Raw genomic sequence first — 27,325 nt, 5'->3', positions numbered from 1 at the left:
TACCAAATGTGATTCTAGTTGGAAGTTTTACTTCTTCCAACCTCCTCTATGGGCAGCAGTAGGGGCTGGTTCATAACAGCAGATGCATTAGAAAGCACCCATTGGTGGGCACAGTGCCAGCAGTGGTGCTGATGTGCTGAACACAGTGCATCATACTGTAACCATTATATTTTTTTTATTCACTGCAATGGAGTTGTTGTGTGTTGGATTGTTTCGCAACAAACTACGGAGAAAAAAACGACAGCGCGCTGTAATTTTTTTTTCCCACGCAGCATTACAGCACAGTGGTGTGCATTAACTTAATTGTAAACAAGGTAGATTGCTTTGTCTTTGTGTTGAGACTACCCAGTGCAGCCCAATGCACCTGGTGTGAACAAGCTTGAATACTTATGACAATCTCAATCTTGGACCTGGCACACATGTGAGCAAAGAGCTAGAGCGTCATTGGCATCTCAGGTGCAAATGGGAAAAAGACTAAAAAAGAGAAAACAGCAAAGAGGTAGGCAGTGCTTTAAGTGGCCCAAAAGAGGTGCCGGTACTCTGTTATAGCCTATAAATTTTTTCGCCCACCCCAGATCAGGGTCCCTACAGAGCACCCCCCCCCCTGGCCTGGGCTGGGACTCCGAAGCAGGGGGACTCACTGGTGGTGACTGGTCTGGCTCTGGAGTGGGAAATATTCTTGGGTGGGGGGGGCAATTGAGGGAGCAGATGTCCAAAATGAGCGTACTGGTACGCTAAGGCGCATGGAGAGGTGGCGGTATGCTCAAGAGCCATATTTGGAAGTGGCGGTACTGAGTACCAGTGCATACCGGCCCACTTAAAGCACTATAGGTAGGTAAAAGAAGAAGCATAAAATGAGATGTGGCTATGATAATCCCTCATTTTTGGCACCATGCAAATAAAACACGAAAGATTCTCCGGCATTGACTTATAGGAGGGAAACAAAAGAAAGCTCATGAGTTTTTTTTTTCAATGTCTGATTACTCTTACTCCCCAGACAAGCCTCAAACTGACCATACATACATACGTAAACAGATTCCTCCATCCACACAAACAAGGTGAATGGAGGAATCTCCCTGCTGGGACATTGTATTCTGAGAATGGCGACCACTGCTGTCAAAATACATAGGTCAACTGAAGCAGCCACTGATTTTCCAGCATGTCTTTTCCACAATTCCACAGTAGATGATCAACTTTTGTTGAGTAGGGAAATTCAACTGGTCGCTACTGATCTATCATCAGTTTTGCAATTATTTGCTTATACAGTATCTGCACAGTATTAATTCAAATATAACCCAAGCTTTGTAACAGAAAATATCTGCTCCTCTCTGCTACCAGAAAGAGAACATTCATCCCCTACAGCAATAAGCCCCACCCATTGAGATCCTACATCACCACACTGCATCTTCATTGTACACAACAGCAAGGGGCAGGTGGGAGCAAGAAACAAGGTGAGATGTGAATGTGTTTACATTTTAAAAGGTGGCCATTGCAGATAAACTATTTTCTTTCTTAATACAGCATTATTCATACTCTTTACCAGTAATCTAACTTCAAGGGCATAGTTTCAAGTCCAGTGATTTGGCAGTATGGCTCCAGGTTAGACAGTTCATACAGCTGGATCTCCCGATCTCTGCACACAAAAATAAAACATTTCAAGGTTCACAATTATTTTCATTGTTTTACATCTATAGGCACACGTCTGTTTTCAGAAGGCAATTGTGAACAAATAAATAACTGCTTAGAAAAAGAAATGGGCACTGACAACAAACAGGAATGAAAATATAAAAAAGGGGTTATTAATCCCTACAGCAGCTGTTCAGAAGGGGCGCTGAATGCCCAGTCTGATATACGGAGTAATAAAAGAAAGCATTTTTAAATCCATATATGGGAAGCACATACTCATTGTAAATTTACTATGCTTTCCCTTTAAATTCTACTAAACATTTTGCTTGCACGAGAGAAGTTATCAGTAATTATTTCCTTGGTTAAGAGTGTTTTTCACAGGGTAAGTTGCACTGCTTAGTTAATGCTGTCCATTGTGCACAGCAGGACTGGTGCTGTTTGGTAGGCCAGAGTTAACTCTGTCTTTCAGGTTTCCCAGGTTATTCTAAAAAGTACTGCCCTCTTGTGGACAAAGCTTTTAAAAAGGGAAACTCAATCTATGAAAAAATGGGTTTTTGGTTGCTCTCTGCATGGGAAGAGAAGGAGAGTGCTGCTGAAGATGCAACGTTTCAACTTTTACCACCCTTTGCGGGAGCCCAGTTCGCATTCCCAGGGGTATGGAATTCACTGCTAAATGGACTATTGGACTTTCTCACCTGTTAAGGTATGAGCATCTCTTGGGGCACAATTGAGCACCAGGAACACTAAAAGGGCACTTAGAGGACTTTGTTCAGGAATGTGTATAGAAGATGTTTCTAAGAACTGTTAATTTGTTATAGTTAACTAATTCAGTAAAGAACTTTATTGTTAAGTTAATCAGCCTGGTCTGAAGGCACTAAAGGGATGCATGCAAGGCATATCAAAGAACTAGGGCTTAAAACAGGGAATACGAGTAGAGAAAGGAGCTGTATCCATGTATAATAGGTGGGAAACTATCTAGGGGAAGCTGCAGAACTGTTGCTAATGACAACTGGAACAGCATCAGGTGCAAAAGCAGCCAGACAGGAAAGGGGTGACATGGCCCAGGTGAAGGGTGTCCTGGTAGTGAAGGAGGTTGGGAGCTTGGCTCCTTCCCTTTAGATTAGTACCCCACATACTGGGTCTGATATTGCAGCACAGGGCACTCTAGGGATCCGGTCTTTATGTCTCAGTGGGATCAAGGACTGAGGGCTTGGGTCTTAACAGAAGATTTAATGTCAAGTAAAAACAGCTTCTTGGTGTCCAAGAATATTGCAGCCCAAAGTCACTGGAAGTGAGGTGACTGGATTGTGGGCTGGTGAGGCTGGCTGCAACCAACCCAGAAATGCTGCATCAATGAAGGGAGAATCGTTGTGGAGATTTGGAGCATAGGAAGGACACTGTGCTGTTTTGGAGTCAAAAGAGTTAAGCAAACATATAGAGTAGAGTCACTTCTAAAATGGGGTACTACTTTAATGCTGTACCAGTGTGACTGACGGCCTCATCATGATGTTCAGGCATTAGCGTTCACTACATCTGGACTCCCAAATTAGGCATGTTATGCCCCACCCACAAGCGAATTTGATGTAAAATTAAATATCTGCAATAAATGGTGTTTTTAAATCTACCTGGAGTTCAGTTTTAACATACAACATAAACACAGATTATTACGTACCCTGTTGCCAGGACTAATTTATTATATTGCACCATGATTGTGAAGTCTGTCACCCACTTAGCCAACTTTTTCACACTTTTCTCCTGGAATATAAGATGGAGCTGTGTGACAATACTGTTTTAAAAGGAAAATTGAATTTTTGTGTTAAAGAGTATCTTCATTCATAAAAAAAAAATGCATATGTCAGCAGAGAAAAATACTGAACACTTACCTGTCCAGGGTGCTGTTTTCACCTGGGCTGGTTCTTCGCGGGTCTTTGGGTCCCTGGCGCCAGCATGTTCACTAAGGGAATCCAGCTGTGACTCCTTGCAGCTTCACAACTGGCTTACCACTGCACATACGCAAGCCATGCTTCGCTGTATGAATGGTCCCGCAGCCTCCTGGGACCTGTGGCCAGTCCCAGAAAGTTGTCAACAGGGAAGTGGGCGAAGGTGGGGGGGGGGGTGGGGTTAGAGAGAACTTCTGCTAGGTGGTTGGAGTGGAAGTGGGAGCAAATACCTGATAAAACTAGGTACCCACTCCCCACAAAAAAAAACTCCAAAAGTGGGAAAGGAGGTGTTAAAGCGGAACTTCTTTTTTAGGGTAAAGTTCTGCTTTAATAACTCTATCAATGTGCCTGTCACTGCTGCCCAATGAAAAAATACTTTAATGCTTTAATACCAAATTCAGTACCTTACTGAAACTAAGGATAAGCCGTGAGGGACCCAGAACCTCATAAAAATGCTAATTTTCCAACAAGCTTGACATGGTATACCAATACTGGGGTAACATCATCAGCCTGTGTGCACAAGTTGTGCCACTCACCTGCCCCTTCCATCCACTTCCTCTATTCATAGAACTCGTAGTATTCTTTCCCAAAAAGCAAAGTGTTCTGTGATTGGAGGAGGTAGATCCTGTCATTTAACTGCTTCTCCTCTATTTACAGATCACTCTGCATTCTGGGTAGAATAATATGGGTTTTATGAATAGAGGAGGCGGGCAGAAGGGGAGGGTGAATGGTACAGTGCAAAGATTTCTTCACTATGCAGCAGCCATCTGGACATGACACTCACTACTTCATTACAGGTAAGTGATGTTCTGGTGCTGTAAAAAAAAAAATGAAAATGCAACTAAACTTTAGCTTTAATGAGCAACAGTTTGTTACGTATAAAGCAGTATTTAACACGTAATTCTTCCAATGATACATACTCATTGCAGCATTCTGTATAGGTAATAATTCAAGGCAATTACATGTTAGCCAGGCAGAGAACGTCTAAAATATCAAGAAGTCTTACAGTATAGCTTTATGTTTAAAATATCACTAAACTGTGGTTAAAAAAAATATATATAAAAATCCTTTCAAGTATGCATCCTTAACCTAAAAAAAGTGCTGCCAGCATCCTTAAATTTCCAAATTCCTTTGTTTTTTATCTGACTTCTTATTGAGGGTGGCTACGTCCATTCTCCACAGTCCCAATGTATGTAGGAATGTAGCCACTCTCTCCTGCTTGCTCCTGAGATGTACAAGGGACTATGGACTATGGGATTTCTAGTGTGCATAGAGCAGTGCACCTGACCGCAACGAACATTCACTGCTCATTCCAAAAAAAAAAAAAAGGAACTCATTTAGGATATTATAAGAATGCAGAAAAACACAGTAAGAAAGAGTTTAATTAAAAACTTATTACAGGGCGATTGAAGTGGTAGTTAACCACTTAAGGGCCACCCTATAGCAGTTTTATTGATACAGGGGGGCACCTCTGTGCCAGATCACATAAATTTACATGATCCTACTCTTCCAGGTACAGGGGCGCGCATGTGCGCCGCCAGCGGCTCGCTCCTGCTGAGTGTAAACCGGCAGCCACCGATCATCAAGCAAAGAGACAGAATGGTGATCTACCTTTGTAAACAAGGCAGACTGCCGTTCTGACAGGAGGGAAGGGATAGAATTTGTGTCCCTGCAAAGCAGGAAATAAATTCCATCTCTTCCCCTAGTAAAAGCACCTCCCAAAGTACACATAAACACTGGCTGGGCACACAGTTAACTCTTTGATCGCCTCTGATGTTAACCCCGTTCCCAGCCAGTGTTATTAGTACAGTGACAGTATTTATTTTTTTTTCTTTTTAGTGCTGTATTTGTGTCACTGGTCCCCAAAAAGTGTCAGAATGTCTGCCGCAATACGGCAGTCCCACTGTAAGTCACTGATTGCCGCCATTACTAGTAATAAATAAATAAATGAATAAATAAAGAGATCCCATAGTTTTTAGACACCATACATTTTGGGCAAACCAATTAATATACGCTTATTGGGATTTTTTTTTATTGTATATGTGTTATAGAAGAAAGTAAAAAAAAAATATATATATATATATACAGTGGGTACGGAAAGTATTCAGACCCCCTTAAATTTTTCACTCTTTGTTATATTGCAGCCATTTGCTAAAATCATTTAAGTTCATTCTTCTTCCTCATGAATGTACACATAGCACCCCATACTGACAGAAAAACACAGAATTGTTGACATTGTTGCAGATTTATTAAAAAAGAAAAACTGAAATATCACATGGTCCTAAGTATTCAGACCCTTTGCTGTGACACTCATATATTTAACTCAGGTGCTTTCCATTTCTTCTGATCATCCTTGAGATGGTTCTACACCTTCATTTGAGTCCAGCTGTGTTTGATTATACTGATTGGACTTGATTAGGAAAGCCACACACCTGTCTATATAAGACCTTCCAGATCACAATGCATGTCAGAGCAAATGAGAATCATGAGGTCAAAGGAACTGCCTGAAGAGCTCAGAGACAGAATTGTGGCAAAGCACAGATCTGGCCAAGGTTACAAAAAGATTTCTGCTGCACTTAAGGTTCCTAAGAGCACAGTGGCCTCCATAATCCTCAAATGGAAGACGTTTGGGACGACCAGAACCCTTCCTAGAGCTGGCCGTCCGGCCAAACTGAGCTATCGGGGGAGAAGAGCCTTGGTGAGAGAGGTAAAGAAGAACCCAAAGATCACTGTGGCTGAGCTCCAGAGATGCAGTCAGGAGATGGGAGAAAGTTGTAGAAAGTCAACCATCACTGCAGCCCTCCACCAGTCGGGGCTTTATGGCAGAGTGGCCCGACGGAAGCCTCTCCTCAGTGTAAGACACATGAAAGCCCACATGGAGTTTGCTAAAAAACACCTGAAGGACTCCAAGATGGTGAGAAATAAGATTCTCTGGTCTGAGGAGACCAAAATAGAACTTTTTGGCCTTAATTCTAAGCGGTATGTGTGGAGAAAACCAGGCACTGCTCATCACCTGTCCAATACAGTCCCAACAGTGAAGCATGCTGGTGGCAGCATCATGCTGTGGGGGTGTTTTTCAGCTGCAGGAACAGGACGACTGGTTGCAATCGAGGGAAAGATGAATGCGGCCAAGTACAGGGATATCCTGGACAAAAACCTTCTCCAGAGTGCTCTGGACCTCAGACTGGGCCGAAGGTTTACCTTCCAACAAGACAATGACCCTAAGCACACAGCTAAAATAACGAAGGAGTGGCTTCACAACAACTCCGTGACTGTTCTTGAATGGCCCAGCCAGAGCCCTGACTTAAACCCAATTGAGCATCTCTGGAGAGACCTAAAAATGGCTGTCCACCAACGTTTACCATCCAACCTGACAGAACTGGAGAGGATCTCCAAGGAGGAATGGCAGAGGATCCCCAAATCCAGGTGTGAAAGACTTGTTGCATCTTTCCCAAAAAGACTCCTGGCTGTATTAGATCAAATATGGGCTTCTACTAAATACTGAGCAAAGGGTCTGAATACTTAGGACCATGTGATATTTCAGTTTTTCTTTTTTAATAAATCTGCAACAATGTCAACAATTCTGTGTTTTTCTGTCAGTATGGGGTGCTATGTGTACATTCATGAGGAAGAAGAATGAACTTAAATGATTTTAGCAAATGGATGCAATATAACAAAGAGTGAAAAATTGAAGGGGGTCTGAATACTTTCCGTACCCACTGTATATATCCAAAAAAGGAGCAAAGGCGGGGCACAACGAGGGACTATAGACACCTGCTCAACCGGCGCTAAAATACAAGTACCTTAAAATCTATTATATAAAAGATATATGAATGCTTGATACAAACAATATATCTAACAAAGCTGCTGCTATAAATAAAATGACATACAATAGAGGTGCATATATAATAGTATCACAAACAAGATATACTACAACGCACTAGCAGCGCTAAGAACATAAAAAAGTATAAATGCAGTCCACTTGGATAAAGTCCATGTGCTCATATGATCATGCAATGTGCCCAGGATATTCTCTCCTGACAATCCAAGGTCGTGAGTATGTTGGTGAATACACCAGACCCTCCACCGCACCAGTGTGCTCCCCCAAATCAGAAACACTCACCAGAAATCTGGTCAACAAGCGCCTGTAACATTAGCCTATCACAGGCTTAGAAACGATCTCCTCCGGAATTAACCAGGAGCGCCGGCACTTGAACCGTCTCAATCGGATCAATTCTTGTGGTATACCCACAGGAGGTTCCAATCAAACAGGGGTGGTACCTTGTATAATGGAAACGGCTCCTTCCAGCAACACTAAAGTAAGTAATCCGTGAGCATAGGAAGTGGCTGTAGCTTCAGTCATGTGATCTCAGTTCCTGGTGTGGAAGTGGTCTCATTACTTACTTTAGTGTTGCTGGAAGGAGCCGTTTCCATTATACAAGGTACCACCCCTGTTTGATTGGAACCTCCTGTGGGTATACCACAAGAATTGATCCGATTGAGACGGTTCAAGTGCCGGCGCTCCTGGTTAATTCCGGAGGAGATCGTTTCTAAGCCTGTGATAGGCTGATGTTACAGGCGCTGGTTGACCAGATTTCTGGTGAGTGTTTCTGATTTGGGGGAGCACACTGGTGCGGTGGAGGGTCTGGTGTATTCACCAACATACTCACGACCTTGGATTGTCAGGAGAGAATATCCTGGGCACATTGCATGATCATATGAGCACATGGACTTTATCCCAGTGGACTGCATTTATACTTTTTTATGTTCTTAGCGCTGCTAGTGCGTTGTAGTATATCTTGTTTGTGATACTATTATATATGCACCTCTATTGTATATATATATATATATATATATATATATATACATATATATTTTTTTTAATTGTTGGTCTTTTTTTTGTATATAGTATATAGTGCAAAAATTAAAAAAATGCAGAGATTATCAAATACCGCCAATAGCACAACCACATGATTGTCAGTTTAAGTAAAGCAGTGCTTTGTCGCAAAAAATGTCCTGTTCATAAAGGGGGGTAAACCTTCTAGGAGGGTCAAGCAGTTAAGTCCGCTTTGTAATTTTTACCTGCAGGTATCCTTATAATAAAACTTACCTGTTGGTGAAATTAATATCTCCTAAAGGTGAACCTTTAGGAGATATATGCGCTCTTTTGGCAACCGGTGGCATCACCAGCGCATGCGTTCTGAAGGAACAGCATACCCATGCTGTTCCTTCAGAGCGTTGTGCCGTCGCCATGACTCCTGCGTGCATGTGCGAGACTGGCTGTTTACTACCGCTTTAAGTAGTGAATGTGTATGGATTATTTTGGAGAATAAGTATATTGTTTAGGTTGATTAAGACAGTTTTATAATAAGGGTTTGTGTATATTTTATTATATGGGGTATAAAACATATTTGTGCTCTGATTTTAGACATTCCAACATGTTTCACAATATTTACCAAAATAAAGCCAAGTGATAGAACTTACAAAAATAAACTTGTCACGTTTCAACTTGAGCTGTGTAGACCAGAAGGAGATATGACCGTCTTCTCTAACCATTATCAAGGTCTTGTCTTGCATAGAGAAAACGCGCAGGATTGGATCGCCATGGAATGTTTCTTGTATGGTTGCTGGCAAATTAAAACAGATCTTTCTGCGTCTCAGATAAGACTCTTCCAACTCTGAGTAATCCAGTTGCAGGTAAGTGCAGAACTGTTCCTGAAATGCAGTTTTGGTGGTTAGCAGAATTTCCTTGCAGCACTGATATCCTGGGATCAGAACTTGCAGCTACCATATATGTATAGAGTTTACATGTTAACTATACAGTGCCTTGAAAAAGTATTTATACCCCTTGACATTTTCCACATTTTGTCATGTTACAACCAAAATTGTAAATGTATTTTATTTGGCTTTTATGTTATAGACCAACACAAAGTGGCACATAGTTGTGAAGTGGAAGGAAATCTAAAACCATTCCATTGTAGCTCTGACTGTATGTTTAGGGTTGTTGTCCTGCTGGAAGGTGAACCTCCTCCCCAGTCTCACGTCTTTTGCAGACTCTGCAGGTTTTCTCCTAAGATTGCCCTGTATTAGGCTTCATCCATCTTCCCATCAACTCTGACCAGCTTCCCTGTCCCTGCTAAAGAAAAGTATCCCCACAACATGATGCTGCAACCACCATGTTTAACGGTGGGGGTGGTGTGTTCAGGGTGATATGCAGTGTTAGTTTTCCGCCACGCATAGCGTTTTGCTTTCAGTTCAAAAAGTTCAATTTTGATCTCATCTGACAAGATCACCTTCTTCCACATGTATACTGTGTCCCCCACATGGCTTCTTGCAACTTGCAAACAGGAATTCTTTTGGCTTTCTTTCAAAAATGGCTTTCTTCTTGCCATTCTTCCATAAAGGCCAGATTTGTGGAGTGCACGACTAATAGTTGTTCTGTGGACAGATTTTCCCACCATAGCTGTGGATCTCCGCAGCTCCTCCAGAGTTACCATGGGCTTGGCTGGTCATCTGGTTACCATCTTGGCTGCTTCTCTGATTAAAGCCTTGCCCGGCCTGTCAGTTTAGGTGGACGGCAATGTCTTGGTAGGTTTCCAGTTGTGCCGTACTCTTTCCATTTTCGGATGATGGATTGAAGAGTGCTGCATGAGATGTTCAAAACCTGGGCTATTTTTTTTTTAATAACCTAACCCGGCTTTAAACTTCTCCACAACTTTATCCCTGACCTGTCCGGTGTGTTTCTTCGCCTTCATGATGCTGTTTGTTCATTAAGGTTCTCTAACAAACCACCAAGGGCTTCACAGAACAGCTTTATTTATACTGAGAATAAATTACACACATGTTTTGACTTCTGATTTTAGTTAGGGATATCAAAGTAAAGGGGGCTGAATACAAATGCACGCCACACTTTTTAGATATTTATTTGTAAAAAATCTTGAAAACCATTTATCATTTTCCTTCCACTTCACAATTATGTGCCACTTTGTGTTGGTCTATCACATAAAATCCCAATAAGATACATTTACATTTTTGGTTGTAACATGAAAAATTTTTGAAAATTTCAAGGAATATGAATAATTTTTCAAGGCACTGTATCTATATAGGTATCTATAATAGGGGAAACAGACTCAAATCTATACAACATAGATAACTGTGTTGTTTGAGATGATGTACTTAATAAAGCACTGCAGAATAAGGCTACATCCACAGGGCTGCTGACAGTTTCCTGTGTTCAGGGGGCTAAATGCCGCCTATGGATGCAGAAACATTCTGTGCTTTGGCTGCATACAAACTGACTGATTAGCTATGGCCAGAACTCTGCAGAGATGCCGACCCAGGATGCACACTGTCTGTTCAGGGTCGGTCAGATTTAGATACTCTGTTCACATGTAACCCCTCAGATAAGCAGTTACATAACAATGGCAGCATCGGCCATTGATTTGTACAGAGAAGAAATCTGACAGTTTGCACAGAAGTGTGTAAAGCCATCGTTTACGGATTCTTACCAGCGGCAGTCCCTGTGCAGCTATGTAGCTGTAGCCTAAGAGGGTGATATACATGTAAATATGGTAAATGATCATTTAAATAATAATAATATTAATGAAACAAGGAGAAGACGTGTTATTATTGTCATCATTTTTCCTCATCTACTTTTAATCCATAAGCCTGGAAATGTAGCTAGTCAGTCAGTAAGTTGGATGACAGCACTAAGAAATCACATGGCCGTTCCAGTTTTTCAGGTGGACCTGATCTGAAGGCCCGTTTTTTCCTATGGACAGATGGGTATAAACAGACATTAAACCCGCCTACCTCCAGATCTGATCAGGTCAAAAAAAAAAAAAAAAATGGGAAGGGGATCCATTTAGGTAGAGCAGATGGAAGGGTTCCCAGGAGTACATGGACAAGGGGGTCCGTTTATTCCCAGATGACCATAGAGCAGATCATGCTCTGCGCCGATCAGCAGAGGATCTGTGAACCAATCTCCTGCTAATCGGAACAGAATTTGCCACGTGTGAAGGGAGCCTTGGGTGGTTCATGGTGAGGAAAAGTAAAGTGAACCCCCACATCTTACTTGTAACACTATACTGACCCTTAGACTGACACAAACTAGTAATGACAGACCTGGTTTTCATTCGTAGTCAGTTTTGCAAACTAGGAATTCTGGCCATTTGCAGGGCTTGATTTAGACCGGGATAACTTCAGGTTTGGAGGGCCCCCCCATATACAGGAATTAAAGTACATGGCAATACATCATCAGATTTACACATCATAGTCCATTTTTTGCATGTTGCTGGATTTGACAAGCTATACATATATTGAAAGGTTAAATTGTTATATAGTATCCGAAGTAAATACATGTATAAACAGGGCTTTTTTTCCCAGGGTATAGATGCAGGTACTCCCCCTTCCGGGTTAACCCTAGTCTCCATCTTCTACCCATCTCTGAGTACCCTTGGCACGCCCAACAATACCGTGTTTCCCCGAAAATAAGCCCGGGTCTTATATTCATTTTGGCACCAAAAGACACACTAGGGCTTATTTTCGGGGTAGGTCTTATAATGTTCTGTCCCTCTCTGCCCTCCCTGCCTGCCAGAAATCCCGTGTAAACCTAGTTTAGTGTATATAAAATCCTAGGATGCACTTTATTAGTTTTTTATATACTGTCCAGTGAGTGTTTTTGTAATACAATTGTGTGAAATACCTTCATGAAATATCGGTGTTCCGTGGTAGATTAGATTAGAATAGGTTTAGCTGATCTGCCGCTCTGCTGTCCTCTTTTCCCTGGCCAACAGCTGTAGGTTACGAAAGCGCCAATGTACCAAAGGTATTTCCGACAATTCTAATCGAACACTCGACGCAGAGGGGAGGGGCTGAGATCCCCCTCTGACAGCTACGGTATGAGAGGAGAAAGACAGCAGGGAATCAGCTGAGAGCAGAGCAGTCATGTAAGGAAGGTATTTCACAGTATTATATTACAAAAACACACTGGACATTATTTAAAACGCTAATAAAGTGCATCCTAGGATTTTTCATACACTAAACTAGGGCTTATTTTCGGGGTAGGGCTTACATTGCAGCCCACCCGATAATCGAGATAGGGCTTATTTTCGGGGTAGGGCTTACTTTTGGGGAAACACGGTAGATTTCTCCCAGCAACAAAAAACCCTTCCCGACAACAATAGACCCCAGCAACAGTAGATCCTTCCACAACAATAGACCAATCTGCAACAATGGACCTTCTCAGGAACAATAGACACCCCCCCACAAAAATAGATTCGGACTAGAAAAAACAGACCCGCCCAGCAACAATAGACCCCCAAAAAAACAAAATACCCTCTGCAGCGAAATACCACACCCCCCCAGCAATAATAGACCCCCACCAGCAACAATAACTCTTCCAGTAGCCAGCATCATTAGTCCCTCTAGCAGGCAGCAGTGATAGACTCCTCCCTTCTCTCAACTGTAGATCCCAACCAGCAACAACTGACCCCCCCCCCAGCAACATAAGACCAATCCAGCAACAATAGAACCCCCACTAGCAACAGTAGTCATCCCCCAGCAGCACCAGATCCCACCCCCCCCCTTTTGACAAAAGCACCCCTTCCTATTGCAGGGTGGACAAAAAGCTGGCATTTTACTTTAATAAGATATTATATCTTGCTAAAAAGAAAGCATTTTCCAGTGGCGGCCTCGTACTGCGATCTGCAGTCACACATAATGATGTGCTTTCTGTTTAATTTGGATCAATGTGAACATTTTGGCTGTAATCACCTCTTCGCTGGGAGATGTGACGGTACGATGGAAACGCTAGTTACATCTCCCGCTGATTCTTATTGATTTGAGGATAGGTTTGTAAGAAGTTCATATCTGCACAAACTGGAAAACAGAATCTTCTGATGAATAATGATGTGAACTGCTGGTTGATGTGCTTATCTCAGGGGAATAACATTCCCCCAAAAATATCCAACTTGCTAGTATCCTTTACAACCTAATGACCCCCCGCCAAAAGGTTTCTGCAGAGAAATCCATTGTCTGATCCTACAAGAATCAGGATTGCTCAATATTGATTATTTACTGTTGGTGTGAACCTGTATCCTAGCGCTTTTCACAGCACCTCTTCTCACATTCATTTCTGATGATTAGTCTCAATAAAATGATGCACTTGGAAAATATTTGCTTCACCGCCAAATGAGAAAGCACACAGACATTAAAGTAGCAGCTTCACAAGTCAGCATCTCTACAATGCCAAAATATACTGCAATAGTAGAAAAACTTGAACTCCAAGCAACTGACTTTGCTTAGACTGAGCAGTGCTGTATTTTGGCCTAGGCCAACAAGGCCTAGGCCTAGGGCGGCACTTTGCAGGGGGGCAGCAAAGAAACTGCCCCCCCCTCCACCTGAGTCTCTATTGGCCACTGGTTGCTAGAGCCACCTCTCAACCCCCCCTCTTTCTCTCTCTCACTCCTCTTCTCTCTCTCTCACCCCTCTCTCTCTCATCCCCCCTCTCGTGCTCTCTCTCATCCCCCTCTCTATCTCATCCCCCCTTTCTTGCTCTCTCACCCCCCCTCTCACTCTCTCAACCCTCCCTCACCCACCCCCTCTCTCGTGAGATCTCAGGGGTTCATGCTGGGACTTGTAGTCCTTAAATTTTGGAGGGAGCCACATCCATTAAAAAAGGAGTGGGGCTAAGTTACATAGGTGGGGCGCCCAATTTTAGTCTTGCCTAGGGCAGCACAAAACCAAAATACACCACTGAGACTGAGGTGCTGTCATCAGTCTTCTGCAGGTAGGTGGAAGCATTTCCTCAGTCTCCCCTTCCCCTCTGATCAGACTGCAATATTGTAAGCGAGTGGCTGCAACGGGAATTAAAGCAACGATTGTTGGCCGTGAATTTTCGTCCAACGTCCGATCGGCTGATTGTCGGCTTGTTAGTATGATGCTTCCGACAACAGACTACGACTTTTCGGCCGAAAACAATCTGGTGTGCATGCTATAAAATTTTTGTTGGCCGTCAACAGAACGGCCGATTTTCCATCAGTCAGTACAGATTTCGGCAGACAAAAATCAGATGAGCAAGACTGGGCATGCTCAGAGAAGAAAAAGCACACGGAAAGTAAACCAGCACATGACATCACTTCTGAAGTTGGTTGTTGTTGGCCGAGAAAATTCATGTGCAGTCTGGAGCACATTTCAACCAACACAACAACACTGGACAAAAGACGGCCGATCGGTCGTCCAACAATCGTTGCGTGTGTACGAGGCTTTAGTCTGTGTTAAAGCGGTGTTAACCCCAAAAGCAAACATTATATTACAGCTTTCTGATTCTTAGATATAATGGCTGCATTTGTTTTCTTTTTTCTTTTTGGCTTTCTTTTATTTTCACCACGAGATCCAGCCAGCAAATCTGCTGTTGAGGTGACACAGGTTATTCTTCTAGTCCAGCTTCAGCAGTTGAGGGTCCTTACTGCTTCATATAACGTTGTTCAAATACTGAAATGTGAGAGCCATTCGGTGCCTGTACTGTGGGCACAGGCTGACATGATGGCCCGGATTCAAAGGAATTGAGTTTGTTGAAGTTAGGCGTCATTCGACTCAGAAGAGGACCATGGACAAGACAGATAAAGGCAGCACTGGAGAGAAGGTGAATGTCGCAGTGAACTATTTTCTTTTTTTATTTTAAGTAGCAGGTCCTTCAAGTCCTGTAAGTTGCAAGGTGGGGCCTCAATGGATTGGACTTGTTTTAGCAGCACATCCCACAGATGCTCGATTGGACTGAGATCTGGAGTATTTGGAGGCCAAGTCAACGCCTCAAACCCATTGCTGTGTTCCTCAAACCATTCTGGAATCCATCAAACTAGCCACCTTCTTCTGTGGTCCAGTTCTGATTCTCACATTCCCATTGTATACACTTTTGGCTGTGTATACAGGTCAGCATGGGCACCCTGACCTGTCCATGGCTACACATGACAACTAACAGGTTATCACATTAAACACTCAATAGACTCTAATGGTGTTGTTTCTATTCACCCTGTGGGCAAATTAACTCTCTTCAGACTCTTCCAAAGAGAAGATGCACACGATCATGACTGTATAAATCCTGCTTTGTTCAAGAAGCCAGAGATAAAGTTGACAACACCTAACAGGCTGTAACATTTTTTAAACATGTGGTCTATACACTCTAAAGCAGTGGTTCTTAACCTGGGTTCGATCGAACCCCAGGGGTTCGGTGAGTCAGTCTCAGGGGTTCGGCAGGGGGGCAACAGGGCAATTGCCCCCCCCCCCCGAGAAAATATTACTGATTGTGAGGCCAACCCCCCCCCCCCCCCCGGGAAATCAGAGCTGCGGTCGGGACGACTCACAGCCATTACACATAGGCACTTGACGCTCTGCCCCCTGTATCTCCCCCAGCAGGTTTCCAGCCTATCTCCTGCAGGCTGCTTGCTGTTTGAGTGGGCGGGATGGGGATGTACCTGACCACGGAGATCGCGCCCGCCTGGAAGAGGGAAGTGTGAGCAGCTGAGCAGAGGGAGCCGAGTGAATGTTCCTGGAGGTAGGCTCAGCTAGCTGTACATGGTGGATTAGTTTGCAAGCACCTTTATGCTAAGTCTGCTGAGTTACTGCAGCTTAGCATAGAGGTGCTGTTAGCTGACAAATGGAAATGCATGTCCTTTACATTTAGCTCAATAAGCATTGTGAATGCCCCCTGGTGTGTTCCCTCCTGATACCCCATGGTATGCCCTCCCAACACCTCCCCCCCCAGTGTGTTCCCTCTTGACACCCCATGGTATGTCCTCCCAACCCCCCCAGTGTGTGCCCTCCTGATACCCCATGGTATGCCCTCCCAACACCTCCCCCCAGTGTGTGCCCTCCTGACACCCCATGGTATGCCCTCCCAACCCCACCCCAGTGTGCCCTCCTGACACCCCATGGTATGCCCTCCCACCCCCCCCCCCCCACCAGTGTGTGCCCTCCTGATACCCCATGGTATGCCTTCCCAAACCGCCCCCCCCCCAGTGTGTGCCCTCCCAACCACTGATGTGTGCCCTCCTGACACCCAGTGTGTGGCCTCCTGACTCTCCACTGGTGTGTGCCCTCACTACCCTCCCCCACAGTGTGTCTCCTCCTGACCCTCCCCCCAGTGTATGCCCTTCCAACCCCCTGGTGTGTGCCCTCATAACCCCCCGGTGTGTGCCCTCCTGACCCCCCCCAGTGTGTGCCCTCCTGACCCTCCCCTGGTGTGTGCCCTCCCAGCCCCCTGGTGTGTGGCTTTACTGATCCCTGTACACTGTCTTATCCTCTGTCCTGTCCTCTGCCCTATTCTCTGTACACCGTCCTACAGCCTACTGACCACTCTATCCTTCCCTACAATCAACTGACCCGTATACACTGCCCTACATGCTACTGGCCTCTGTACACTGCCCTACATCCTACTGACCTTTCTACACCGCCCTAAAAACTACTGATCCCTATACACTGCCCTACATGCTACTGACCTAGCTACACTGCCCTACAAACTACTGAGCACTGTACACTACCCTACAAACTACTGAGCACTGTACACTAACGTACAAACTACTGACTACTGACCACTGCACACTGCCCTACAAACTACTCACTACTGCACACTGCCCTACAGCCTACTGGCCTCTGTACGCTGCCCTACAGCCCACTGACCTCTGTACGCTGCCCTACAGCCTACTGACCTCTGTACGCTGCCCTACAGCCTACTGACCTCTGTACGCTGCCCTACATACTACTGACCTCTGTACATTTTACTTTGTATGATACGTTTAATTCAGTTCTGTAAACAACACTTTATTTTCTCGCAGTTCCCCACCCGAGACTAGACTCATAAAATCATATTTTACTTTTCCAATTAAGAAGGGTTCAGTGAATGCGCATATGAAGCTGGTGGGGTTCAGTACCTCCAACAAGGTTAAGAACCACTGCTCTAAAGGAAGATGTTTCTGCTCATCCTGTGACAGGGTTTTATATTCCAGCAATGAGCAGTCTTCCCAGGCAAAATATTCCTCTTCAGACTCTTCCAAAGAGGAAGATGTGGATGAACAGGACTTTAAGAGTTCTGCTTTGTTTAAGCAGTCAATAATTAAGATGATGTTTTCCTTCCAGAACCAGCCAACTAGTTTCTGAGCCTTCTCAGGCAAATCAACCCTTGGCTCTTCCAAAGATGCAGATTGAGCATGACTTTATGAATGCTTTTTGTTCAGTCAGTGATTAGCATGATGCTGAACAAAATTGTTTGGTCAAGCCACTCTAAATGAGTTGTTTGAACTCACCTTGTGCAAGGGTCATCTATTATGGTAATGTCCAGTTTTCCTTCCAAAAACAGTATATTTGCTCAAGCCAATCAATCCTCTTCAGACTCCAAACTGGAAGATGTGAATGAGGATAACCTTTGCCCGGTTTTTGATCCCTCCCTTTGTAAGGCTGGTGAGATGCCTTAAGAAAGAAGAAAAGCAGTGGAAGTATTTCATGTGCCTCAAAAGATGGCTTTGCAATTTCTCCATGTTGACTGAAATAAAAGCTCATTTTATAATGGAGCAAAAAAGCAGAATGTCAAAGTTATGCCCTTTTGAAGAGGAAGGTATCCAATATTTGCAATCACCCTTTTAGTTGGTGTGTCCCTTATAAGATTGGTCAGTTGGATGACTTTACTTTTAAAAGATGTTGCGTCCTTCAAGAAAGTACTCATTCACTGCATTGCTCATAGAAGGTGAAGTTTAAACTGGCAGCAAGGATCTGTGATTGTGGTTAGTCTGGTTTCCTGCTTCAAGTTAAATGTCTGTTGAGGTAGAGGGGACTGCAGTTCAAGAGTCAGTTTCCATTTCCACTCCAGATAGGTTAGTTTCTGCAGTCTGGACTAGGAATCCTGGAAAAACTAGAACGCCAACACATCAACCAGGAAGTCAACAAAAAAGGTCCATGCAAGAATGCTTCTTTGTATTTTAGGGATTGTTCCACCCATACATGTCTCAAGAGAGCTTGGCTGTTCCTCTTTCAACATGGGTACAGCCTTAATTTTGGATGCTTGGGCCCTCAGGGCAAGCACAGCAGGCTATATTTGAAAGGTCATTCACCCTTCTAGTCTCAGATCCTGCCGAAAAGAGTTACTTGCTCCCGCAACAGGGGATAATCATTTCAATCGCAGCAGATGAGGTTTTAGAACAGGTGTTTTGCTCGTTAATGAACAAATAACTGGATCGTCTGACCCCTACACAGTCCTTGGGTAATTAGGAGCCTAATGATGGTTCAGAAGTATGCCTTTTTCTGCTGCTAGAGAACAGACCGGTGATAAGATTTTGAATTGTCCTGGCATTCCTTTCTTTGCCTGTCAGTGCCTGCATGCCTAATGATTATCAGAACCATGGTCTCTCCTGTCCCTGTCTTGAGAGGGCTCAGTGGAGGAGACAACCTTTTATAGGGTTTTTTCTCCAACAGTGGACATGTACCAAACTATTCATATCTTTCAGACACCAAGTAGAAAGTCATCTCAGTTTCCAGACAGTGGTCCAAGGTCAATAAAAAATCCTTATTAAGGTAGTCATCACAAACATTGCAGATTTCTGGCCAGCTTTGTGCTTGCTTTTTGTCATCTTGCAGTATGCTTTTCAGTCTTGATGAGGCTGGAAAATATAACAGTGGTGTACTACATTAAGGCAGGTCGGAACCTGGAGCCATGGTACGGTGTTGGAACGGTTCGGTACGGTACGGTATGGTTTGCTTTTCCACTAAAGTAGTACTAAAGTTAAGTGGGTGAGATAACAACGATTCTCTGACCAATCAGTGGCTAGTAGTGACTGCATGCAAAGGATTGTGGGATATGGTACCGGGTATGGTACCTCTTGGAACCACAATCGAGGTGGTACTGTTTTTGAGAGCCGTACCGTTCGGTTCCATGCAGTGGAAAAGCGCCGCCGTACCGTACCGTACCGAACCGTTCCTACACCGTACCATGCGGTACCAGCAGTGGAAAAGCACAAAAGCGAGCCGAACCGTTCGGTTCCATGCAGTGGAAAAGCGCCATTAGTCTTCTGAGAGGTAGAGTTGACAAGGGCTAAGAGGAGTCTCTTCCACATTTTATCAAACTACATGGCAAGAATTTAGAACTTCCAGGAGAACTCAAGAGGTCTCCACAACCAGGCTTCTTCAAGTGGATTCTATCTCTGCACAGGATTCCAGACATAGGTCTTCTCAAATGTCTCTGGGGTAATTACCCTATACTCATTCTATTCCTTAATGGGGTACTGCATTTTAGGCTCCAGTAAAAGCCAAGACTTAATGAGATCTATCACTTGCTCTCAAATTCTTGCTACCTACAGATGGGTTCACTTTCAGTCCAATTAAAATAACAGTGATCCATGAAGACAGCCTCTTTATTTGCTATTACCTCCTGCCAGGAGATTTGCAGAGATCAAGAAGTTAAGCCACAAGGAACCCCTTTCTGTGTTCTGCCTGATTCAAATATTGTTCTCCCAGCAGGTAGGACTACTTAGGATGACTAGTCCCATTTGCAGGATGCCAGACTACTTCAAGCTTACTCAAAAGCATTGGCTTCATTAGAGATTAAAGCCATCTCTTTGTAACTTCTTTTGGCAAAGTCAGAGGGAAGAAAACATTGTTAATTTACATTGCTGATTATAAAGCCTCGTACACACGCAACGATTATCGGCCGACCGATCGTCCGACTTTTGTCCAAGTCGTGTTTTGTTGGTTGGAATGTGCCTATGGAGTTCAAGTTCCAGGTGCCCGTCTGGTGATCCACTGCCATCGGCTTCCTGTCAAGCCTCAGCTGGTGCCACCTACTATACCAGCCCTCGTGCCACTCTGTGTCCTACACTACCTGTCATCTCTACCAGGGGTGTTGGACAGGAGGTGCAAGATAAGCCCCCTCTACAATCTCCACCAGGTACGTGATAGCTTGTCTCTTGTGGAAGCGATAACAAAATGCCAATCCAGGAACCATGATGTGTTGATGATATATGCTTTGACTTGTGTTGTCATCAGTTTCTAGCTGGTAATTGCTACAGCATCAATTTACTACAGGCCATCTCCAGGAGCATGTGGGTGACGTGGTCCTCCACTAATACCTTTATGACTCACTGTGGAGGCAAGCTAGCATCCTTTTTTCAGTTTTTTTTTTTTTTTTTGGTGTTAAAGTTTGTTAGTTAAAGAATCCTACTCTGATTTGGATCTTGCTACCCAGTCTAGTTTGAATCTGTGTGCTGCCATGGAGTTAGTCAGGAAAATAGAAAATGGTTTTAAAAATCTTACCGCAATTTTTCTTTCCTAAATAACTCCATGACAGGAAAGGACCATTTAAAGTCAAGTAGTCTAGTACATAGAACATGTTGACTGGATCAGCCTCAAATTTTATGAAGTAGGGGGTCCTACGAGGTAGGAGTGAGAATGGGGCTTACCCATCTGTGTGCTGCCATGGAGTTAATCAGGAAAGGAAAATCGCGGTAAGTATTTGATAACAATTTTTTTTTTTTTAACTAGTGCATGTCATGGACTTGCAATAGTTTGGCAAGCTTACCTGTCCCATCATGTCTGTATTAGAGGTCAGACTGCACTTCTGGTTCCTTTTTTATCACCTCTCCTTCCTGTTCCTGCCCCACCCAGGTCATCACAGGAAGTCTATATTAACCAGTGCACTGCAGGTCTGCTGGGCTGTTCAACAGTGTTAGTTTCCTGTTTGCCGTGTGCTTGAACTACTCTTCTGTGTACCGACTTTGGCTTGTCTCTGACTATTCCTGTTTGCCTGTTACCCTGACCTTTGGCCTGTCCCTTAACTACCCTTGTCTGCCTGTTACCCCGACCTCGGCTTACCCATCACCATTCTGTGTGTCCTGAGTGGCTGCTTCCCTTCTCTCCCTACGGAGCGTGACCTGGGGGACCCCAGGGGCCGCGACCTGGGCCCAGCTGCAGCCAAGTCCATCCTCACCACTAAAGGCTCTGGTGAACACCTGCTGGGTCTTAGACTCCGCGCCCTGGGGAATCTTGGGCTCACGTTCTGGTCCATCTGCAGCAGTCTGCTATTGGGTTCACTACCTTGCGCTGCGCCCCTGCCTCCAACAGGGTGCAGTTGTCACCTGGCCACAGGTGACCTGACAGTGCAGACATTTTCTTTTACAATATTTTAAATTTACCTGGCTGATAAAACAGCCATGAACCCGGCCGACGTGCCGCACCCTCCAGACGATCCATTACAGGGCTTAGTTCGCAGACTCGAGACGCAAGAAGCTAATCAGACTCAAGTGATGCGATTCCTACAGGATCTGGCTTCCCACTTTGAACAGCTTCAGACCTCGTTGGGAACCCTGAATCCGCAACCCCAAGAGCAACCAGTGGTTGGGCCTGTCACGCCTGTCGCAGATTCACATTCGCTGCAATTACCTCCTCCAATCCGTTTTTCTGGAGACTCCAAGGCCTGCAGGGGGTTTCTTAGCCAATGCACCATCCATTTTGAGCTTCAGCCGCAAAACTTCCGGTCAGATCGGGCAAAGGTAGCCTATATTATTTCCCTCCTTTCCGGTGAAGCTCTAGCCTGGGCTGCCCTCCTATGGGAGAAGAATGATCCAGTAGTTTCCAACCTGTCCGACATCTTAAACCTCTTTCGTAACATCTTTGAGGAGCCGGCTCGGGTTTCTTCAGCGGCAAGTGCTCTTTTACGTCTCCGCCAAGAATCCCATTCAGTGGGACAATATGCTCTCCAGTTCCATATCCTCTCAGCTGAATTGAGCTGGAACAATAAGACCCTAGTCGCTACCTTTTTGCAGGGTCTCTCTGACCGAGTGAAGGACGAATTATCGGGAAGAACCATTCCCGTCGGTCTGGACGATGTCATCTCCTTATGCAACCAGATTGATATTAGTTTTCAGGAGAGGTCCATAGAAAAAAAACGCCAACACTCCCTCAGTCCTAGCCAGCCTGAGCTCCCCTCACTTCGTCCCGTGGAGTATCCTCTGCCTGTTGGGGAACCTATGCAGCCCATAGAAAAAAGATGTCAGCACTCCCTAGGTCCTAGCCCGTCTGAGCTCCCCTCACTACTTCGTTCCGCGGAGCATCCTCTGCCTGTTGAGGAACCTATGCAGCTGGGCCGGACCAGACTAATCCCCGAAGAACATGCTAGGCGCAGAACTTTGGGCTTATGCCTCTATTGTGGAGGCAAGGGCCATTTTCGTGACTCCTGCTCACTTCGCCCGGGAAACGCTCGGGTAATAAATTTAGAAGGTGGAATATTGGACCCAGAAACATCGCCTTCCCGTCTTCTTCTTCTTGTGTCCCCTCATGTAAGCACTTCTCCCCAATCGACCCTTGCATATCTGGATTCTGGGGCTGCCGGCAACTTTATGGACTGGAGAACTGCTTCTTCTATGAAGCTCGCCCTTTCACCCCTTTCTACGCCGTTAGTAGTCTCGGCAATTGATGGCACTGTTCTTCCAGGGGGCCCTATTCGCTTCCAGACACTACCTATTAGGATGTCGGTAGGGATTCTCCACCAGAAGTGGATATCCTTTCTCATCCTACCCAAAGGCTCTACTCCCATTGTATTGGGCCTTCCTTGGCTAAAGCTCCACTCTCCCCATGTGGACTGGGTATCTGGGCAAATCCTGGCTTGGGGCCCCTCATGTCTCTCGTCATGCCTTTCCAAGATGACTCCAAAGGAGAGACTTCCGGTTGCTACCACATCGGTATCTTCTGACCTTCCCGCTGCATACAGCGATTACCGGGATGTGTTTTGTTAGAGATCAGCTGAGGTGCTTCCTCCCCACAGGTCCTTTGACACTTTGGACAAGGAGTCCACTCCTGAACCTAAGCCGATCATCCCAACTTCATGCAATGTTGCCCATTCTACCACCCTGGACTAAAAAATTCCTCCTGGTAAGACCTTTGTCCCCACTGAGCTAAGAGCTAAGATTCTCTGCTCGGAGGTCAAAGACTATGTCAAGGCTTGTCATGTCTGTGCTCAGTCCAAATCCTCCACACCAGCTCCTGCTGGTCTCCTCATGCCTTTGCCCATTCCTAAGGAATACGAGGTCAGTCAAGTTCTGGATTCCCGACTCTGTAGAGGCGTTCTTCAGTACCTTGTTCATTGGAAAGGCTTTGGTCCTGAGGAGAGGTCTTGGGTTCCTGCATCGGAGGTCTTTGCACCTCGTCTGTTAAAAAGGTTTCATCTGAATTTTCCCTCTAAACCCGGGCCCAGGTGGGGTAGGGGGAGGCCTCATAAGAGGGGGGGTACTGTCATGGACTTGCAATAGTTTGGCAAGCTTACCTGTCCCATCATGTCTGTATTAGAGGTCAGGCTGCACTTATGGTTCCTTTTTTATCACCTCTCCTTCCTGTTCCTGCCCCACCCAGGTCATCACAGGAAGTCTATATTAACCAGTGCACTGCAGGTCTGCTGGGCTGTTCAACAGTGTTGGTTTCCTGTTTGCCGTGTGCTTGAACTACTCTTCTGTGTACCGACTTTGGCTTGTCTCTGACTATTCCTGTTTGCCTGTTACCCTGACCTTTGGCCTGTAACTTGACTACCCTTGTCTGCCTGTTAGCCCGACCTCGGCTTACCAATCACCATTCTGTGTGTCCTGAGTGGCTGCTTCCCTTCTCTCCCTACGGAGCGTGACCTGGGGGACCCCAGGGGCCGCGACCTGGGCCCAGCTGCAGCCAAGTCCATCCTCACCACTAGAGGCTCTGGTGAACACCTGCTGGGTCTTAGACTCCGCACCCTGGGGAATCTTGGGCTCACGTTCCGGTCCATCTGCAGCAGTCTGCTATTGGGTTCACTACCTTGCGCTGCGCCCCTGCCTCCAACAGGGTGCAGTTGTCACCTGGCCACAGGTGACCTGACAGTGCAGACATTTTCTTTTACAATATTTTAAATTTACCTGGCTGATAAAATAAATCACATGTATTTTACTTAAAACCCTGAACATTAAAAATGAAAGTATATTAAAAAAAAACAGTAGACAGTCTCCTTTATTACATTTTCTACTGCAGGGAAATGAAACAAGTGAGGTCAATGTTAACACATTTAGGAAACATGCATAACTTACATTATGAGCCGATGAGCTCTCATTAGTAACCAGAAAACTCTATTTTCTACTGTCTGTAAATGTGGAGTTCTCACAAATTTTCCTCAGATCAATAAAAATCAGTGAGAGATTTAACTATCTTTTGCATTGTTTTGTCACATCTACCAGCAAAGAGGCGATTATAGCCGAAGCATTCACACTGCTCCAAATTAAACAGACAGATCATTATGTGTGAACGGCAGAATGAACTCCAAGGCTGTCACTGCAATGCTTTCTTTTTGGCAAGATATAATCTTGCTGGAAAGAGATACTTGTCTGGATAATTAAAAGTGTAAAAGTGAAGGGGCTCCACATATTATCACAGCAATTCTAGGAGAGGACACATTTAATGGACTATTTCAATCCTTAAAATTAGGTCATGACTGTAATAGGAATCGTTTTTCTTTTGCTCTGTAAGAATATCTGTGTCAAGCTTAAAGCAGAACTGAAAAAAAAAAACTATTTAAAAAGTTTGTTCGCAAGAAGTTCATAAATATACTTGCTAAAGTAGTCTGCATAGTTTCCTAAAGCAGTTGTGAGAAATAATGTGACACTTTCAAATACAGGTATAACTATGCAGGCACCATAACCACTTTTGCTTAGTTTCAAAAATGATTTTTTTTTTTTTTTAAGGTTAAAATGTGCAATCATGTGACCAGTGGCGGCTGGTGTATATGGGGCGCAGGGGCGCCGCCCCCCCTATCCATGCATCCGGCCCCCTAATCTACATTTGGGGCCCCGGACGCATGGAGTTCAATGGGGTTTTTTTTTAACCAGAGGCTCTCACAGGCTAAAAAAAAACCGGTGGGCTCGTGGGCGCCCCGAGCCCACCCAGTTGTGTGACAATAGCAAATGAAAAATCGCTATTGTCACACAGATCCTCCTCCTGGCCAATCAGGAAGCGAGTTTTGAGACCCATTTCCCGAATGGCCAAAAAGAGAAGCCATGCCATTGGGCATGGAGGAGGAGGGAGGAGACGCAGAAGATAGGGGGAAGAAGCCAAAGCCGCCTGCTGCTGCATCCAGGCAGGGTGAGTGGGGGGGGGGGTTTCTGTCCTGTCTCTTGTCTCCCCTGTCCTGTCACCCCTCTCTCCTGTCTCGCTGTAGTCCCAGGGGGGGGGGGGGTATGGTGTGCGGCCTGGTGTGGCCGCGGGGGGGGGGTTATGGTGCGGTCTGTCTGACTACACCCCCCCCCCCTGGCCCATGGACCACCAGCCGCCACTGCATGTGACCATGCATCTCTTCTTCCTGATAGTGGGTGGCGGGATTACAGGACACTGTGCAGACACATAGTGTGCTTGTATTCCATAATCTGTTCAGAATCAGGCAGAATGGAGGCTGTACTAGAGCAGGCTGCGTTTTCAATTGGCAGACTGTGATTGGTCAGAGGTTGCTGAAAATACTACCCAATACAGGCATGTAGTGTGTCTGCACAGTATCCTGTGACTCTGAATGGCCAGACATAGGATCATGTAAGTAGAAAAGAAAGTGGCACTTCCAGACCCAGGAACTTGGAAACTTGAGTTTTATTCTTCAAATCAAAGGTACAACATCAGACAGGAACACAAGACAAACTGGACAGCAGACACGTTTCACACCTTGTGCTTATTCATCATGATGAGCAATGAATAAGCACAAGATGTGAAACGCGTCTGCTGTCCAGTTTGTCTTGTGTTCCTGTCTGATGTTGTACCTTTGATTTGAAGAATAAAACTCAAGTTTCCAAGTTCCTGGGTCTGGAAGTGCCACTTTCTTTTCTACTTACATGGACTTCTCAGGTTGCGGACCTTGGTGAGCACCCATTCCTGCAGGACTGCCACAGTTGCTCGGGATCCATCCGGCACAGCTGGCTGCTTTCAGAGCGGTGATTTGTTTCTTTTTGGTTTCCCAGCCATAGGATCAACACTGACCATGCAAGAACAGATCAGCCTCTGTACTTTGGGGGTCAGTTTAGAAGAAAGAAAGTGTTGGTAGGATCAACCAGGTACTTTAGATGGAAAAAATAGATAAATATGATTTATGAAAATAAACATAAAAAGAATGACTATGATTTAAAAAAGAAACATATGTGAACATACATAGAAAAAAATAAATATTTAGGGTAATATTTTAACCCGTTTTTAACCTTTGAAATGTTGAAACAGTTTTTTGCGTTACCTAGCTGGAGATTGTATTGGTGAAGCTTTGTATTGCTTTGTATATTGCCTTTTCCATTTTTGCTGGTTTTAATGGGTTAGTTCACCTTTACATGACCAGTCCAAAAAATAACCCGTGCATTCCAGCTTCTCTAGTATATTAAAAAAACGTCCTCAGATTTTAAAAAAAAATGTCTAATTTCGCCACTGTGCAACACAATACAAAAAAAAGTTTTTAAAATGGCTTTCATTGTTTTGCCATAGCAAAGAGATAATTGACTGCATAAAGTTCCTTTCAAAATGTAAAGTTTTGCCTTAAAGTGATTGTAATTGGTAGTAAAAAAACAAAAAACAAAAAAAAAAAAAACATGGTTTTGCACAGAGAAGCCCTTATTCTTCTCTTTTCGGGTCCCCAAGAAGAGCTCCTGGCTGTGCCACCATTAGAAGCTGTTTCCTATTGTGGCACACCTGCAGCTGTCTGCGTCCATTGACACAGACAGTGTGGCTTGGCACTGCCCCCCACTACT

The 27,325-nt window shown here is 44.6% G+C and overlaps 1 protein-coding gene across 1 annotated transcript in view; it reads right to left on the bottom strand.

The window, feature by feature from the left end:
- The window catches only part of LOC309547281 (cilia- and flagella-associated protein 337-like), a gene marked incomplete at its 5' end in the record, with an annotated part of 246,937 nt that overhangs the window by 148,489 nt on the left and 71,123 nt on the right, over positions 1-27,325 (bottom strand). The window contains 3 exons of the mRNA XM_082247111.1: positions 1,541-1,633; positions 3,299-3,381; positions 9,051-9,281. Of these exons, the coding sequence (XP_082103237.1) occupies positions 1,541-1,633; positions 3,299-3,381; positions 9,051-9,281 (407 nt within the window). The remainder of the gene's footprint in view (positions 1-1,540; positions 1,634-3,298; positions 3,382-9,050; positions 9,282-27,325) is intronic.

This window comes from Pelophylax lessonae (genome assembly GCF_965119305.1).
Source record: "Pelophylax lessonae genome assembly, chromosome: 2".
Classification (NCBI taxonomy): domain Eukaryota; kingdom Metazoa; phylum Chordata; class Amphibia; order Anura; family Ranidae; genus Pelophylax; species Pelophylax lessonae.
This window is presented reverse-complemented; position numbering and strand designations above follow the sequence as displayed.